This window comes from Rhinolophus sinicus, chromosome 12 (genome assembly GCF_057876585.1).
Source record: "Rhinolophus sinicus isolate RSI-liver-muscle chromosome 12, RSI-T2T, whole genome shotgun sequence".
Classification (NCBI taxonomy): Eukaryota; Metazoa; Chordata; class Mammalia; order Chiroptera; family Rhinolophidae; genus Rhinolophus; species Rhinolophus sinicus.
In genome coordinates, this window is record NC_142512.1 from 14621871 (window position 1) to 14639420 (window position 17550).

The 17550-nt window shown below is 40.5% G+C and overlaps 1 protein-coding gene across 1 annotated transcript in view; it reads right to left on the reverse strand.

Annotated features, from left to right (window-relative positions):
• Positions 1 to 17550, reverse strand: part of LOC109439833 (leucine-rich repeat-containing protein 37B-like) — a 34319-nt gene extending 16769 nt beyond the window's left edge. Inside the window, exons 1-5 of the mRNA XM_088788981.1 lie at positions 16832 to 17550; positions 14386 to 14457; positions 8287 to 8358; positions 5588 to 5659; positions 4834 to 4914 (exon numbers count right to left, since the gene is read on the reverse strand). Of these exons, the coding sequence (XP_088645107.1) occupies positions 4834 to 4914; positions 5588 to 5659; positions 8287 to 8358; positions 14386 to 14457; positions 16832 to 17550 (1016 nt within the window). The remainder of the gene's footprint in view (positions 1 to 4833; positions 4915 to 5587; positions 5660 to 8286; positions 8359 to 14385; positions 14458 to 16831) is intronic.

Here is a 17550-nt window from a genome sequence, read left to right on the forward strand (position 1 = left end):
CAGCAATTTAAAAATTCCACAGTTTAAACCACCCAGTTCAAGAGAAAAATAGCACCAATCCCTTGGTTTTGGAGCCAGAGAAGGGATAAATGTCAGAGGAACTGGCGAAAGTCATACTTCCATGATATATTCCCATGTATTCTTGTATTACAGCCTTTGTGACATTGTATGTCTGGGACACTTGTCTGGGACACTCATCTGTTTCTTGGACTGTCAGCTCCTTGATGGCAGGGACCACCTTTATTGCCATTTTGTCCCTGTACCTGACACAGTGCTTGACTGTTACTAGTTAGTTAATAAATGTTTGTTCAATAAATAACATTTTGTTTACATTTAAATAAAATGAACAAATGAGTTTTTTTTGACATCAATATTTATTCCAAATGCTGGAATCGATTTGCTTCTCATTTAAAAAAAATAAATAAGGAAAACAAAACAAAATACAAAGAAACAGAGAGAAAGAAAAGAAAATCTGCCTTTATCTTAACTCTACTCAAGAATCATTAGTGTACTTTTGCAGAATATTATAAAGATAATTATCACGGCTATATTTGGCTGCCAGGCATATGTGATAAGCATTTCACATTTAATCTTCATAATAACCTTATGTTATACATGATATTACCCCATTTTACAAATGAGGAAACTGAGGCACAGAGAGGTTATATAACTTGTCCTAGCTTGTCAAGCTAGTAGGAAACAGAGCTGCAATTTGTAGTCAGGTCTGACTCCAAAGCTTGTGTTTAAACTCTATGAAGAAAAGGGGTTTAAAATGGCTGTTACTTTACCTTAATTTTGAGACGACTAAATATAGAAATTTCATATTTCATCTTTTTCAAATTTATCTGCCCATCTGGGAGAGACTCTATGAGAATTACATTTTCTGTTTTGATTCCTTTTCCCTAGTCATCTCCAATGGTTAAATATTTCATTAGCCTATAGTCATGGAGACTTTAGAGATTTAAAACCAAGTTGTGGGGCCGGCCTGGTGGCTCAGGTGGTTAGAGCTCCATGCTCCTAACTCCAAAGGCTGCTGGTTCGATTCCCACATGGGCCAGTGGGCTCTCAACCACAAGGTTGCCAGTTCAATCCCTCGAGTCCCACAAGGGGTGGTGGGCTCCGCCCCCTGCAACTAAGATTGAACACGGTACCTTGAGCTGAACTGCCGCTGAGCTCCCGGATGGCTCAGTTGGTTGGAGCGTGGGCTCTCAACCACAAGGTTGCTGGTTCAACTCCCACAAGGGATGGTGGGCTGTGCCCCCTGCAACTAGAAAACGGCAACTGGACCTGGAGCTGAGCTGTGCCCTCCACAACTAAGACTGAAAGGACAACAACTTGACTTGGAAAAAAAAAAAAGGCCTGGAAGTACACACTGTTCCCCAATAAAGTACTGCTCCCCTTCCCCAATAAAATCTTAAAACAAAACAAAACAAACAAACAAACAAACCCAAGCTGTGGGCAAATTAGTACAAACGGTGCAATAAGGACATCTGAAAAGTCATCCCTAAAAAAGCCACAAAAACCAACCGACAAAAATTGTCAGAATCAACTTTTCAAACTCTGGACATTTAACCAACAGTTTGCAGCAATCCGGGAGCATTCATTCAAGAACAATGGCGAACTTCTGTAAGAGCAACAATCTGTGTTGCTCTAACTCATCTTAGACCCTTGGCTCTCCACCCCAGTGGTAATCTTGAAAAACAGCCCATTTCCCCAGTACCAGAAGGAGCAGAAAGGAGCCAAAGTTCCTTTAAAACCTCATTCCCAAAGAACCGTCACTTTCCCTGTCTGGTGGTTCCCTGGAAGACCTCACTTGAAAGGCTTGTCCTTGACCTGACTGAGAGCTGCCTAGTGCTAAAAGCCTCTTCTCAGGGGGCAATTTGGAAAACAGTTACAGGTAAACATTTTAACATGGCAGCTGCTGAGGCAATGGATAATAGAATAGTTGGGGCACAAAATGGCCTAACCAAAAAGCTAAAGAGGCAGAGCTGAGAAATGAGATGTCCATACCAAAAAGTGATGACAGTCCCCTGAAATGTGTCAACTTTTGTATGTTCACAGCCAGCTAAAGGAAACCAATGCTGGTTGACTAGGGGAGCATTGGGGCGTCTCTGTGTCAGCAGCTCCATTGGCCTTCATACTGTGGCCGCTCCTACCTCCTTGATGTTCTCAACAGTGGGGTCAACAATTCAACAGGGATAAGCTTGGCTTTTCCCTTGGTGTTCTTGGCACAAAATCGATGTACCACAGACAAGCTAGCATGTGACTGTGCTCTACCTGAATAAGGTATAAATAAGTTTCCTACACTGTAAAGTCCGTAGGCTTCTAAAATCATGGAGCTTTTTATTGTTAGAATCAAAGAAGTGACTCAGAATTTTTTAAATAAGCCATCAGCCTGCACCTGTGTAGGCGAATGAAGGAAAAGCACCTTAAATTCAGAAGAAGAAAAAAAAAAAGTCTACTTAACATTTAGGATTCTCAACCACTGCTGCCTTTTCATACTATATTTCATTCCTCATTTCATCCGAAAGACACATGATTCTTACTACCATTCAAAAAGTGGTACTTTTTAAATAACCCTCTTGGCATGTCCTTGAGATGGATTTCAGACTGAAAATAGAGTCTTGACCATACCGCCAACTTGTTCACTCAGTGTTTGTCAATAACGTAGAGACTTCATTCAAGAAGCGTACTGAGTTATAATCACCTGAAACCCAGGGGTGAATTAAGGTTTTGGGGAACCTGAACCTCTACCTAATCTGGGAAGTCCTAACTAAAACGTGGAAAATTATGAATATACGAATTGCTGGGGTCCCTCCCAAGACCTCTGAAGGGGTCTATGCAAGTGAAGAGCCCTGGAGCTTAAGCCTCATTAAGTTCTTGATAAATCCACGTCAAACTTATTACAAACTTATTTAATGCTGGGAAAATATTGTTTCAACTTATAAACACCCAGTAATGTCATATAGATGATAAAATGACTTAACTCGAGGGGTGCCACCTTCTCTTGGCAAATTGCCTTTGGAAAGAGATGCAATAAAGTGTATATGTCACTATGGCAAATGTTTTCTGAAGCAAATTAGCTTTGTCAACTAAAGCTTTGTCAAACAAAGAAGCAGCACAGCCCACTATACAGACTTACTGTCATGTGACAATCTTCTGAAAGTAACCGTGCATTAGTTTTAGGAGTACAGCCTATTCAGATCACATGATGTGAGTATTAATTTATTCCTAGCACCATGTAGCTCTGATTCTTTCATTACCTTTTGCTCAGATTTAAGATGAACCCCGAAACTCAAGATAAACTCCTCCATGACGAATCTTTTCTAACCTACCACCCGTTCCCTACTTTGTCACCTCCCACACACCCCGCCCCATCTTGTTACCCTGCTCTATAGACGCTGGCGTGGCTCTCAGAGATGCTGACATGGAATGGTGTGTTTTCCATCAACATCCATCTTCATCCTTTCAGTATGAAAGTAGCCTGGGGACAAAGTCCCTGTCCTATTCTCCTTTGTACCCTCAGCACGCAGTAGAGCGCTGACACACAGTAGGCATGGTACTCTGTGAATGGTTTTGAAAGAATTCCTTAATTGTTATCAACTGTGATTCCACAATTTTTTCCCCTGTGTCGCCTTCAGAACCACAGTGAAACTCAGATTCTTACAAGGGATTCACTCTCAGTGTCACAAAATGCTTAATAAAGCTAGTAGTTTAAGACACTGTATTGACGCTCCTAGATACCTCTTGGTGGAGAGACCCAATGAGCCTGCTCTCCGATGCACTGACCAAAGGAAAACTGACCCTCAGTGTCCTTTCCCCCAATTAGACATCAGCAAGTTAATGAGGGAAGAGGGAAGCCCGACACAGTGGGGTATCTGCAGGAACTGTTACTCCAGTTCCAGATGTGCCCTAAACACCTTCATCTAACCCGAAATGAACTCTGTGAAACCGGCTTTCTGAACCACAAGACAGGTGAGACAGGCTTCTCCCAAAGTCAGGTTTACAAGAAGATATTCACCTTGAGTCTAAAGTCCCTTTTAGACCATTGAACATACCCACTACGGTTTGCTTCTGTCATAGAGAAATCACAGACTTTTCCAGCTGAAAGGGAATGAAACCCACTGTTCTTACTGAGGAGTAGTCAGGATAGGAATTGGAATGAGGCTACAGCAGTGTATTTCTTTAGGAGTATTTTTTCATACTACCGCTTAATAGAAACAGCATCTTTCTCCGTAAATCAAAGTTTCCTTTTGCCCACAGATATAATTCACGTCAGAGGCATATACTTTTCTGAAAAATAATGTTCTAGGTGATTGGGGAGAGAAGTGCCCTGGGGCAGATTTTTAGGAATTCTTTCTGTTTTCCCATTTCAAAGTCACTCATGGCTGAGGAAGCACCCACACCTCTCGCTCCCTGGAGAACTCTGCGCTGAACTAATCCTTCCAGCTCTTTGCTGTATACACTTTAGCAGTTAGGTGCGTTGCCCACGAGCGGGAATCAAAGGTACATTCAAAAGTGGGATTTCAAGGTGCTGCTCACACATGGGAGCTGCACCATTGGGACTCCCAGGCCAGTGCCACCGAGTGATACTGGCTTGGTGCCTTTCCTGCCCCTGCGGAGATCAGTACCGGGGGAAGGGAGCGTGCCTTCCGTGAGGCGGACAAGTCTCTTGGCCTCTTTGTACCTGTGTTTCCTCATGTGAAAAAGAATGAATGGATTTTAGGACACATTTTTCAGAGTTCGTACTGGGCTTATGCCCAGCTAACCAATCACTGTATGATGTTGTTACTCGTATTTTTTTTTCATGTATTCATCTTCTATTTTACTTACACCTTGTGTAAAAACTGCATTCCGTGCCAGGCCTGAAACGTTCCAAAGCTCAGTTCTGTGATTGAATTGCACCCAAGATTTCTACAAAAAACAAACAAACAAACAAACAAACAAAAAAGACACAAGCAAAAGGAGATAAAAGATATTCTTTCAGAATGTTTACCCTTTGGCAGTGATTCTAATTTATATATGATGAAACAACCCCCAATACTCCCTCCATACACTAAAAAAATCTCCCTGTGGAAGATATTTGCTTATGATTTATACTTTCATGTTTATACATGTCGTGCATTAGATACAAAACAGTAAGTGCTCAGTAAATACACGTATTAAAGGATCGGTATTTCTCTAGAACGGGGTTACATAACTTCAGCACTAGTGACACTTGGGCTGGATAATTCTTTGTCATGGGGGGCTGTCCTGTGCATGGTAGAATGTTGAGGAGCAACTCTGGCCTGTGCCCACTTGTGCCAGTAGCACAACTGCAGTTCTGACACCCCAAAATGTCTTCAGATATTGCCAAACGTCACCTGGGTGCAAAAGCTCCCTGATTGAGAACCAGTGCTGTGGAACAATTCATTCTGATCTGTGAGATAATTCTCACACTAATCTTTGCTAGAGACAAAGGCTTCGCTACATAATTTTAGTAGTTTTCCACTAACAAAATGTTAATATTTCCAAAAAAATAACAACGAAGTTTGCAATTAACTTTTATAAAAACTCCAAATATAAGGAAGTTATTTTTATAACTTACATATACTGCAAAAAAGGTAGCGGTTCAAATGAACGTCTTTCAATAGATTCTATTCTATTGCAGGACAAATCTCTAGAAAAAGTAAAAGAAAAAATATTGCCTCAATTAGCTATCAGATATCTAATTAGTAGGAATAACTAGGAGAGGTTCGAATGATAATATTGAATAAGTAGCTTTTGTCTAAACTCCAAACCTTAGGAATTGTTATTTGAACCTTCCAGAGTCCCTAACTCTGCCCTCAACTGTTGAGAGTCTCACGTTCATGGTCTTCATAAATAAAACATACAACTATATAATCTTGATAGATTTTGAAGGTAATCTTTCCTGAGAGCAGAAGAATTGATTGGATGACCTTTTGTGGTCTCATCAAACTCTGGATTATGAGATCAAAGTTTTTATATGTAATTATCATTTCTAATATTAAAAGAAATAGCCTCATATTTACACACTTTTCTTGGTTTGGTTCTGTTTTTCCAGGCCAATTCAATACCGGAAGAAATAAAAGATACCCTTTCACATAACTTGTAAGGAAGTTACTCTTCTAATACATTAATTTGAACTAATTCAGAATTAATTCAACTTTCTAGCATAGGAGTAGAAATTCATTTTTAGTTTATATTGTCCATGAATTTATCTGCTTCAGTCGTACACTGTGGGACAGCAAACAACAACATGGTACTGGATTTTTATTTGAAAACACACAGTCCTGACTATAGTTGTCTCTTATTGCTATGGATTCCAGCTTAGCTCCTCACTTGTCACCTGGATGAGTATAACTGTCTTCTGACTGGTGTTTCTATCTGTCTCTCCCTTTTTAACGCACCATGTACAGCGTCACCAGATTAACTCTCTGGAAGTGGTTGTCTAATGCCAGCATCACCCGGGAACTTCCTGAAGATGCAAATTCTCAGCCCCGCCCTGGACTGACTGAGTTGGTCCTGTGGGGTGGAGCCAGAGTTTTAACAAGCCCAGGAAGTGATTGTGTTGCAGGCTGAAGTCTGTCCTAGGGCACTGCTGTGACAACGTGGTAGCCGGGCTTGTTATCCTTGGCTTGGCCTGTGAAGCCCCAGACTTGGCTCTAATCTCCTCTCCTGGCTTGTACTCCACAGGGTCTCAGGGTATTTTCCCTGTGTTTTGCCTCTGTCCTACTCTCCCTCTGCAAGCTTATTCTTCCCAAGATGTCAGTCTGATGATTCCCAGTGGCCCTTCGAGGTCCCATTCAAACAGCATGCGCCAGTAACATCTTCCCTGATCTGACATGAAGTCTTTGCTCCCTCTTCTGTGCTCCAAAACCGATTTGCATCTCTCATTGCCCATATCTATTTCTCCTTTTTAATACTGTTAACTATTTTTGCATCCCATTTCCTCTGAGCATAAACTCCTTGAAAGTATGGACTAGGTCTTGCTCATCTGCATTGTCTGCCATGTTTAAAACTGACACATGAACATAATGCAAACTCAAATATTTACAAAATGAACAAATAGCTGGGGAGTGAGTAGAAGGAGGAAAAGGGCTGTTTTAAAAGAAAAGTCATTTTCTTACTTCATGGCTCCCTCTGCTGTGCCTCTGCAGCACTTTGTCTGCAATTTAGTGCTTGTGCACTATGGTTTGAGCTCAATGTTTATTTTCCCTGTGAGATCGTGAGATCCTAGAAGGGTGGGAACCCTGTCTTACCCGTCTTGCTGGCTACCATACTAGGTACAGTGCTTGGCATATTCTTTGTAGCTTTCTTATTGATTGGCATTTTAAGAATGAACGAGAATACTTCTGCTAACACAAAATAACTAGCTTACAAAGCATTTCACAGTAGAAGTAATGAACGACCTAATCGATTGAGCAGTTACCTCATTTTTTCCTTTAAAATGTGTTCATAAGATTTGGAGCCCAGATGGCAGGGGTACCCAAGAAGACCGATACAAAAGTGGTCGTCTGCCTAAGGTTTGGAAAGTTTCATAATACAAAGGACTGATTTTAGTGTCGTTTGGGGCTCTTTATACCTACTTTCCTGGAGCCTTGTACATTTGCAAGAAGAATTTATTTTCTAAGAGCATCATTAATTAGATTAATGCAAATTAATGGCATATACAGCTCTGGATTCATGGACAAAGGATAAAAATTGAGCTTTTCTTGCCCTGTAGGTGACAATTTGAGGTTAACTTGAATTCCTCTCATTTTACTAAATCAACTTTTTAAAACCTTTTCTGTAAAGGCCCAACAGTAAATATTTTAGACTTTGCAGGACACATGTAACCACATTTTCTTCTTTGTTTCTTTCTTTCCTTGCTTCTTTTACCGACCTTTTAAAAACGTAAAAATCATTCCAATCGTAGTTGTTGAATGAAACGGATCACAGGCCGTATTTGATCCATGGACCATAAACTAAATATAAATATAAGCAGATGGTACGTGAACACTTATATAACAAGGTGTATATGGGTGTCTACAATTATTCAGACCTCATTACCACTGTCCTGTATAATGGAAGGGCTGTTCCTATCTACATCTTGTCTGTATAATTGAAAATTGAATATGCATAGGAGGTATTTCATGCAGGGATGGGCTGGAGCCCTATGCAGACTTGCAGAATTGTGGAATTTATTGCTGGAAGAAACCGTAGAGATTATCTCATTTGAAAACCCTATTTATTTTACTGCTAATATAACTAAAACTCATAAATAAATATAATAAATTAACTTACAAATACTGGAGGGATAGGAGGCCTTCAAATGAATCCTTACGTAATTCACTCAAATTATTTTCGCTGAGAATTCTGAAAAACGAAAAGGTTATTTCCGGATCAAAATGCAAAATAACTACAACTATTTCCTACACAGAACTATATGTGGGGAAACCTGGGAAATGGTGCCACCGAAATACCCTAATTTTTATTTAACTTAGGGCTGGTGAGCTGTGCTCTGTTTTCAGTCAAACCTTTCTCCTCATGTCTTCCTTTGTGTCCATCTCACTCCACCCACCCCCAACACCCTTATCCAGTGTTCCCAACAAATCGGATACTTTATGTCTACGTTCTAGATCACGAAGTCTCTGTTAGAACCCAACTCTGGGTGGCACCAACATTGGCAGAACTGCCATTTCCTCCTCTCTTTCCCCAAATCTTATGGAATTTTTATACAGAACTATATCAGGGCTGCAAGTAAAGTCATTCCATTTTATCCCCCTTTAAAAATTTTTTTGAGAACTAAAATGTACATAAAATGCATGCAACATAAATGTTCACTTGAATAATTATAAAGCAAATACCTGTGTAACACCTTTTATGGCAAGACAGAGCACTGCCAGTGTCCCAGAAGCCCCAGCGCGCCCGTTTCTCTGACTCCCTAGAGGTCACCACTGTGCTGTCTTTGATAAAAATACCCTTGCTTTTTTAATGTACTTTTACCTATTAAATGTCAGCCATAAACAACAGTTTAGTTGTGCCTCTTCTTGAACTTTACATAAATGGACTCCTATTAGATATATGACTTCCTATGTTGCTTCTTTCATTGAACAAGGTTGTGTAAAGTCATTACATTGTTGCGTGTGGCTGAGTGTGGAGAATTTCAGTGTTTCGTGTTGCATGTCCAGCTACATGTCACTGCTGAATATTTCAAAGAGGCTCGTGTGACTACTGAAGAGCGGAATATTTAACTTAATTAATTTGAATTGATTTAAAATTTAAACTTAAAAACTGATAGTCAATGCAATTATTAGAAAACATGAAGTATGCTGGCAACAAGTTGAGTATGTGATGTTACTTTTTCAACTGTAAATTTTATAAACTCTAAATACAGATCAAGTATTGCTGATACACATTTAGCAACCAAATTGAGACTTCAAAGACTTAGTATGGAAAAAATAAAAAAATTCTTTATTATTTGATTCTCTCATTAACCATTTTTATACTGATTACATATAGAAATGACAATCCTTTTGATAGTTTGAAGACTTAATGTGAAAAAATGCAAGAATCTTGCTAATAATGTAAAAAAATGATTATGTGCTGAAATGATAATATTTTGGATATAAAGATTAAATCAAATATAGTAGCGTTTATTTCACTGTTTCATTTTACTTTTATTGTTTAAGTGGCTACCAGAAAATTTAAGATGACTTATGTGGCTTGCATTATGTTTCTAATGACTAGTATTCCATTGTGTGACTATACCGCTCTTTATTCATTCTACCATTGGTGGGTACTAAGATTTTTCTAGTTTTTAGTTACTACACAGAGTGCTGCTTTGAACATTCTTGTACTTGTATCCTGATACAGATTTGCCTGAGTTTCTAAGATATAAGAGGGCTACAAAATTGTTTTCCTAAGAAGTTATGCTATTTCAAGTTGGCAGATTGAAACATGCCAAGTCCTACCCCTCCGACCTCCACCAAAGTCCTGAACAGTAATAGAAAAGATATCATTTAAAACTCACAACATACATGAATTAGCTCAAAGACTGGGAGCAGCTCCACCAAAGCTCCCCCCACCAGCAATGTCCTGGGAGCAGCCCGAAGACTTCAGCCCCTTGGACCAGGCAGCAAATGGTGTCTTCCTCCAGGGAGGAGCATCTGGTATTAGAAAGGGAGCAGGGTCCCAGGACCCTGGAGGAAAAGTACTCACTCCCTGACTAGCCACCACAAGGCACCTCCACCTCTTCCTTATTCTAGGGGGATCTATGAGCAATGACAAGCCCTAGCAGTTCATTTCACCTCTCCCCTAGAGCCAGAAAACAGAAGCAGTAGCATCTCACTTACAAAGATGAATTGCACTGGGGAATGACCAAACAACGTGAGAAAGCCAACTCCATTAAGGACAGAAAACAAAAACAATCACAGGAGCTGATAGCCAATGAATCAGTTAACAGAGAAAGCGCAAGAGGACTTCAGAATAGCGTAATTAATATCCGCAGACAGATGTAAGCAGATAACACATCTCCTGAAGAAAATCAACTCAAGCTTATGCAAATGAGGTGTTATCATTAATAATAATAAAAACACTCTGTATATGAATGGCAGAAATAACAGTTGAAGAGTAAGTGAAAAAACTGAGAGGTTCATCCAATGATTTCTCCATAATGAGAAAGGAAGGGACAGGAATGATTCACAGACAAACCTGACAGCTGGGTCAGTCCAGGAATGTCAAGGCCTTTGCTGTACCTAGTCTCGCAGTAAAGACTAGAAACATGCTTGGGTGAGAGGGTGGGGGGCGTCTGCAGCCGCTTCCTATAGCTCATGAGCAGGAAAGCACATAGGCAGTGTCATCGAGAGAGGAGTGAGGGAGTAGAGAGCCAGTACAGAAGAAACTCTAGGCGATGTCAAAGGTAAGGAAGTGTCTCCTGCAGGGAGAATCCCCATCCTTGCAGCTAATATTAAGTTGTACAGCCTTCAGGAGCCTTGAGGAGCTGAGAACATGCTACGTGGCCTTGTGAAACTATAATATTTCTATCGTGTTCTGCATTTAAAACATTCGACTTTCCCCCTCACAGTGTCTGTTGGCCACGTATTTAAATGAATTCTATCTCATAACTTAATTATTGTCTCATAGCTTAATGCTTTACTCATAGCTTTTGACAAAATTTTACTGCCTGGAAACTGCAACTGAAATCAAGGAGAATTCTCAGTTATAAGGTAGTTATATTGAACAGAATATACTTTCACACATTGAAAACAGATCATGAAAATGAAACTCAAAAACTTTAATTCCCACAAAGAACTCTGAGTCCTGAGAATGCATCAAAGACCCTGACCTCAATTTGAAATTGACAACATTAGAACGAACAGCCGTGAGGGTGTGAATATGTGTGAAGAAGGAAGGGTCCACAGGTGATGCTATGATTGATTGTGTTCTCACCTCTGTTAGGTAATGGTTTCATATTTCCACGAAAACGATCCGAGAAGAAAACACAAATCAATATGTCCAATGATGTTTATAGTAACCCTTTTCATAACTATAAAAAGTTGGAAAAAACTCTACTTTCCCAATCACGTAACAAAACTGTCTGTGTATAATATAGATGATATACAAAATGGTCATAGGAAATAATGATATATGAAAAAAAACTAAGCCAAAATGAAAGTTGTCTATACTACTTACTACTATTTTTTTTCAGAGCGATGTTTTTGTGAGCTCTGTTAAAAAATTTTTTATTATTATTTTTCAGTTACAGTTGACATTCATTATTGTTTTCTATTAGTTTCAAGCACACAGTGTAGTGGTTAGACGTTCATATAATTCATGAAGTGATCCCCCAATAACTCTAGTACCCACCTGGCACTATACATTGTCATTAGAATATTATTGACTATATTCCCTGCACTGTACTTTACATCCCCCTGGCTCTTTTGTAACTGGCAATGTGTACTTCTTAATCCCCTCACCCTTTTCACCCAGCCCCCAAAGCCACCTCCCATCTGGTAACCATCAGTTTGTTCTCTGCTTCTACGAGTCCATTTCTCTTTTTGTTTGTTTGTTTTGTTCTTTACATTCCACATATAAGTGAGATGATATGGTATTTGTCTCTCTCCGTCTGACTTAATTTCACTTATCGTAATACTCTCTAGGTCTATCCATGTTGTCACAAATGGTAAGATTTCTTTTCTTTTTTTATGGCTGAATACTAATTATGTCTTTAAAAAATATATAAAGCTGCCAAGGACAATAAGCACAGAGAAGAGATGGGGCTGATCCTCAGGTGTTTATGACAACGTCTTCTCTGATTGGCTGATGCCCATGTCTGACTGTTTGGTTAGGAGTTTGAATATCATGGTAAGACAGGAAGTAACTAACAAGCATGTATGTATTTTATATCAATTGGGTTTCTTTTTGTGAAGTTGTTTGGATGACTGGATAGTACATTTTTGAAAATAATTCAACCTAGAAGGAAAATTTAGACTAAGAATGAGTCAGTCACCAAAAAATTCCCCCCCAAAATCTTCAAATAAGCAACTAAGTGGTATAAAATACATTCATCTGTAGAACTCCAAAGCGTGAAGCACAAAATTTAAAACTACCAGGAATCAGAGTTAAAGCCAGATCTAAAATTTTCTCTAACCATGAAGATACCAAAACCAGGCATGAACTAACATCTAAGAAACATCCATGATTAACCTCTAACAGAATAAATAAATGTTATTTATTTCTTGTGCCAAATAACATTCATTGTTCTTACAAGTTTGGGAAATAAAATCTCCAAGTCAGATACTATCATGGGAAATATAAACTATAGTTTTGGGCTGCCGGGTGGCTCAGGTGATTGGAGTGCTGTGCTCCTAACACCGAGGTTGCTGGTTCGAATCCTACACGGGCCAGTGAGCTGCACCCTAAGATTGTGAACAACAGCTCAACCTGGAGCTGGGCTGCTGTGGGCTGCCATGGGCCACCGACTGCCTCAGCCGGGTGGAGAGCCAGGCACATAATATCCACCAGGGCCAGGGAGCTGCGTCCTACACAGTTAGACTGAGAACCACAGCTTGAACTGGAGTTGGGGTGGGAGTGGATTGGAGGTGGCGGTGGGGGCGGGAGGGGAACAATGTATAGCATTAAAGAAATACACACTTGTAAGTTAAAAAAAACGGCCTGGTTGTAGCATTTTCTCCTTACCAATAAGACACCAGTCTAAAGGTGGTCATAATCCCTATTTTTAGATGACTAGTGCTATTGTCTTGTATTATTAATTCAGAAGTCATTTATGACTTGCCTACTGAAGTTGAACTAATGACATGACATAAACTCTCACAAAAAAGTGCCAGTTAATTACTTTAAATGTAAATATTTTCCCCCAAAAAAACTTACTTTTCTACACATCATAAAAAAAGATAAACAACAGAAAAATGGACAAAGGACAGGGCAAATTCCGAGAAGAAATAATGTTCAATAAACATGTAAAGATAATTAAATTCACAAGTGATCACAAAAATTCAAATCAGATGGGACCCCTTTTATTCACCCATGATCAGATCAGCGAAAAATGGAGAACAGCACTGGTGGCGGGTATGGGGAATGAATGCTGTCACGGCCTATTGACCTGAGTGTGAGTTGGCACAACTTCTTCGAGGGCAATTAAAAGTTTATGTCTAAATAGTCTTCACCCCAACAATTCCGTTTGTAAATATGTGTTCTACAGAGACACCTGCCCACGTTCACAAAGACGCATGTACAAGAATGTATGTTGCAGCAATACATGTAGCAAGAAAACTGGCCATAATCTGAACATCATCAGTAGGGGAATTATTCAACTGTGATACATCCATACTATGGAATATTATGCAGGAGTTTAAATGAATGGGGTAACTCTCCAGGATGTACTGGGAAGGAAGATAACCTAACACACATCACGAGGTGAAAGAATCAAGTTGTAGGATATTACCATTTATGTAAAAAAGGATGAAAATCACACAACAAGCCTATTTTGCTGTCTATAAATATGCCTGTAAGTAAATGCATGAGAAAAGGTCAGGAAGGATATATACTAAGCTCAGAGTAGCAGGTACCTCTGGGATGGGGGCCGAGGGCACAAGGAGGATTGTCACTATGCCTGTTATTTCGTTTCTATATATTGAGAAGATAATCATGTATTATTTGTCATAATGGAAAATCAGCTTAGCTTAAATTGACTCTTATTTGAAAGAGGGCCTGCCAAATTTAATTTAAAAAATAAACATAGAGTTGCAATCAATAGAGATTCATTTGAAATATGGAGGGGGAAATATCTTATCTCGGAGTGATTGACTTCAAAATCCTGGACCCAGATTGATTTTACCAAGCAGTTAGTTTTGTTTCCATAGGTAGAGAGAACATACTCACAGTTTCTCAACCCAACGGTATGACTTCCATACACTTTCATCAATGTAAGAAATAGAGTTTCCTTGTAAATTTCTGTGAAGAAACACAGTTCATGTCCTTCAATAGGTAGCAAAAGAATGAACAGAATAAGTAAAAACAATCATGCAGGCTGGTAGGGAATATTCACATGCAGAAAATACCAACTGTCTAATTTCCACAGCTATCAGCTTCCCAGTTTGCACAATTAATAAAGACATAATTGTGGGGCCACTGGCCAAGCAATGAGGCATCTCCTCAGAGCATGAACTTCCTATCTTGGGTAGGCAATGCCCGTTAAAATGACTTTGAATGTCATTTTTCCAAGAGCTTGTGCCTAACATGACTCCTTCTACAAATCAATGAGATTATAAACTATCCAACAGAAAACTGGCAAAAATATTAATAATGATTAACAAATAAACATGAAGAAACCTTATGCCAGGCCACACCAAAGTATGGCTCAGTGGCCTCTAGTGAAATCTCTCCAGGGGTTAGAAGATCCGGGCAATTTCAAATGAGAGGGACTGATATGGAAAGATCTCAAAGACATATTGCATAGGAAATAGCACAAATCACTGAGCAAGGAGAAAAGTATTACCTCATGGGGGGGGGGGGAAGTGCAAAGGACAGAGATGGGAAGGAAGGACACACACCAAAATGACAACAGGAGTGGTAGGGAGGGTTGGGCGGGATTTTCACATTTTATCCTAATATTTCTGTGACTTGAAAAAAAAACACCAGTGAGAATGTAGCCATGAATTACACATGTTTAAAAGAAACTGTTAAAATCCTGAGGTTCGGTTTCAGCCACTAACTCTGTGGATGACTTGGAATCTTTACCTTTTGCTTTGTCCTCTTTCCGCAGGAGCAACTTACCTACCCAGTTTATATACACAATTTTCAGGAAGGTCACACAAAGTCAGACACCTGTCTGCCCCTCTGCCTAGTGGGCATTTCCACAACCAGAGGCCTCTGGTTGCTTTACACTCACCAATAAAAGATACCTAGAACTGAACTCATCTCCCTCAAACTGGCTCTCCTTCCCAACTGCTGTATTTCCACCTCTTATTCCACCATCATTCTCCTCATCAGCCAGGACGGGAACTTTAACGGGTCATATTTGATTTTTATCTTTCCTACACACCCCATCCCCAACTCTAGCCAGTTCTTCCTTTACAGTGGTCTCAGGATTTTCTTTCTACTCCTGTCACAACCACTCTGATTCAGCAACTTTTCATGTTACTCCTAGATATTGCTAGAGCGTTCTCTTTGGTCTCCCTGAATCAAGCTTTTCTCTCCAGACCACTCTACATATGGAATCTAAAATAATCCTCTTAATCATTTGTCTCTCTTGCTTGAAAACTTTCAGTGGCTCTCCTTATCTCACAGGGGAACTCTCAAACCCGTGTAGCTGACAGGCAAGGTTTTCATAATCATATCTGTCATTGCTTCCTAACCCAATTCTTCACAGCCAGACCGTCGGTCTATTAAACCCTCATCATTCCTGCAGCCATGGCTTTGCCTAGACTGTACTCACCTTTTTCCCCTCTATTTACAAATCATAGCCATTCTTTAAGTCCCAGCGAAAGTTCTAGCTAATCCATGCAGCTTTCCCTGACCTCCACACCACAATGACTACAGATTTTGGTGACATACAGCACCTATGGTCTGTATCTCTTTTAGTACTTAATTATCCATCACCTCCCTTTTTATGTGTATTCCCTTTCTTCCTACCTACCTATCATTTTCAAGTCTAGAGAAAATGTCATACTTCTGAGGCTGTTACAGTCCTTAGCCCTGGGTTGCGCACAAAATGGGTGGTATACATAAAACATGAGTTCTGGGCGTAACTGAGGGATGGATCATAATAACAGTTAACACACACTCACACACACACACACACACACATATGGTAGGCACTGATATAAGTGCTTTACATGTATTCACCCAGGTGACCCTTACAACAATCCTATGACATGGTAACTATCATAACACCTATTCTACAGATGAGGAAACTGAGTCACAAAGCTATAAATGGCAAACCTGGCCTCAAACCCAGTCAGCCTGGCTCTAGGATCTCCACGCTTAAGCACTTTGTTGCATCATCACCAATGTGACCCGGGGAGGGCCAAGTTGCTCTAAATGGATGGAGCAAAAGTGACAGGAGAGTAGAGTTTAAGGAATGAAATGATGGGGCTTAAAAAACGGATAAGGAAAAATAATAAAGTCAATTACTAGTGAAAGACTTGAGAAGAGGGGAACATTAGTAAGAAGGAGAAGGAACATAAGGAATAGTTTACAAGCCTAAAGTTAAAACAGAAAGTCAATCACGTGGGTTGGGGAGATGAGACAGGCCCAGGAAGACGCTGAGGGAAAGGCTGCATGTCAGGCAGGATGCAGAGAAGGAATGAGGAAAGGGAATTCTTACACGATGGTGAAGGTGCCGTTGTAGCTGTGGGACTCGAGCTCAGGCACTCTGCGCAGCCGCTGCTCTGGGCTGAGACCTGTGCACGACAGCGTCCCATCTTGGCAGGTACACAGCTTGCAGATGTCGATGTTTCTGGAAGCACTCTGCTCAGTTGTTGCAGGAAGTGTCTCAGATGACTCTGGTTGCTGAGTTACAGTAACACCCAGGTCCACAGGTTGAACTGTGACTTCAGTCGGGTTTGGATGCTGGCTCTGAACCTGCTCTGGATGTGGAGATGTCACCTCCAGGTGCCTAGGAGAAGGAGCTGTAGGCTTGGTCAGGGCTGCAGGAGACTTAGCCTCCGTGGTAGGCTCCGCAGTTACGATAAGGCCCAGGTCCAAAGGGGGAACTGTGATGCTGGGTGACAGTGGATGTTGAGCTTGATCCTGACCTTGAGTCGGAACTGTCACCTCCTGATACAATGGAGGTTGTACTTCAACCTTCTTAGGTGGCTCTGGAGACTGTCGTGGGGCCTCAGAAGGCTGAGCCTGGACCCCTTGTTGTGTCAGAGAAGGTTCTGCCTCCTTAAGGGGTTCTGGAGGTAGAGCTGGGGAACCCTGCTGGCCTGGAGATGATTTTATCTTCTCAGGGGCCTGTGAAGGGGCCTCCTGCTGGCTAGGAGTTTTGGTCTCTTCGGTGGGCTCAGGAGTTATGGAAAGCCCCAGATCCATAGATCTCAT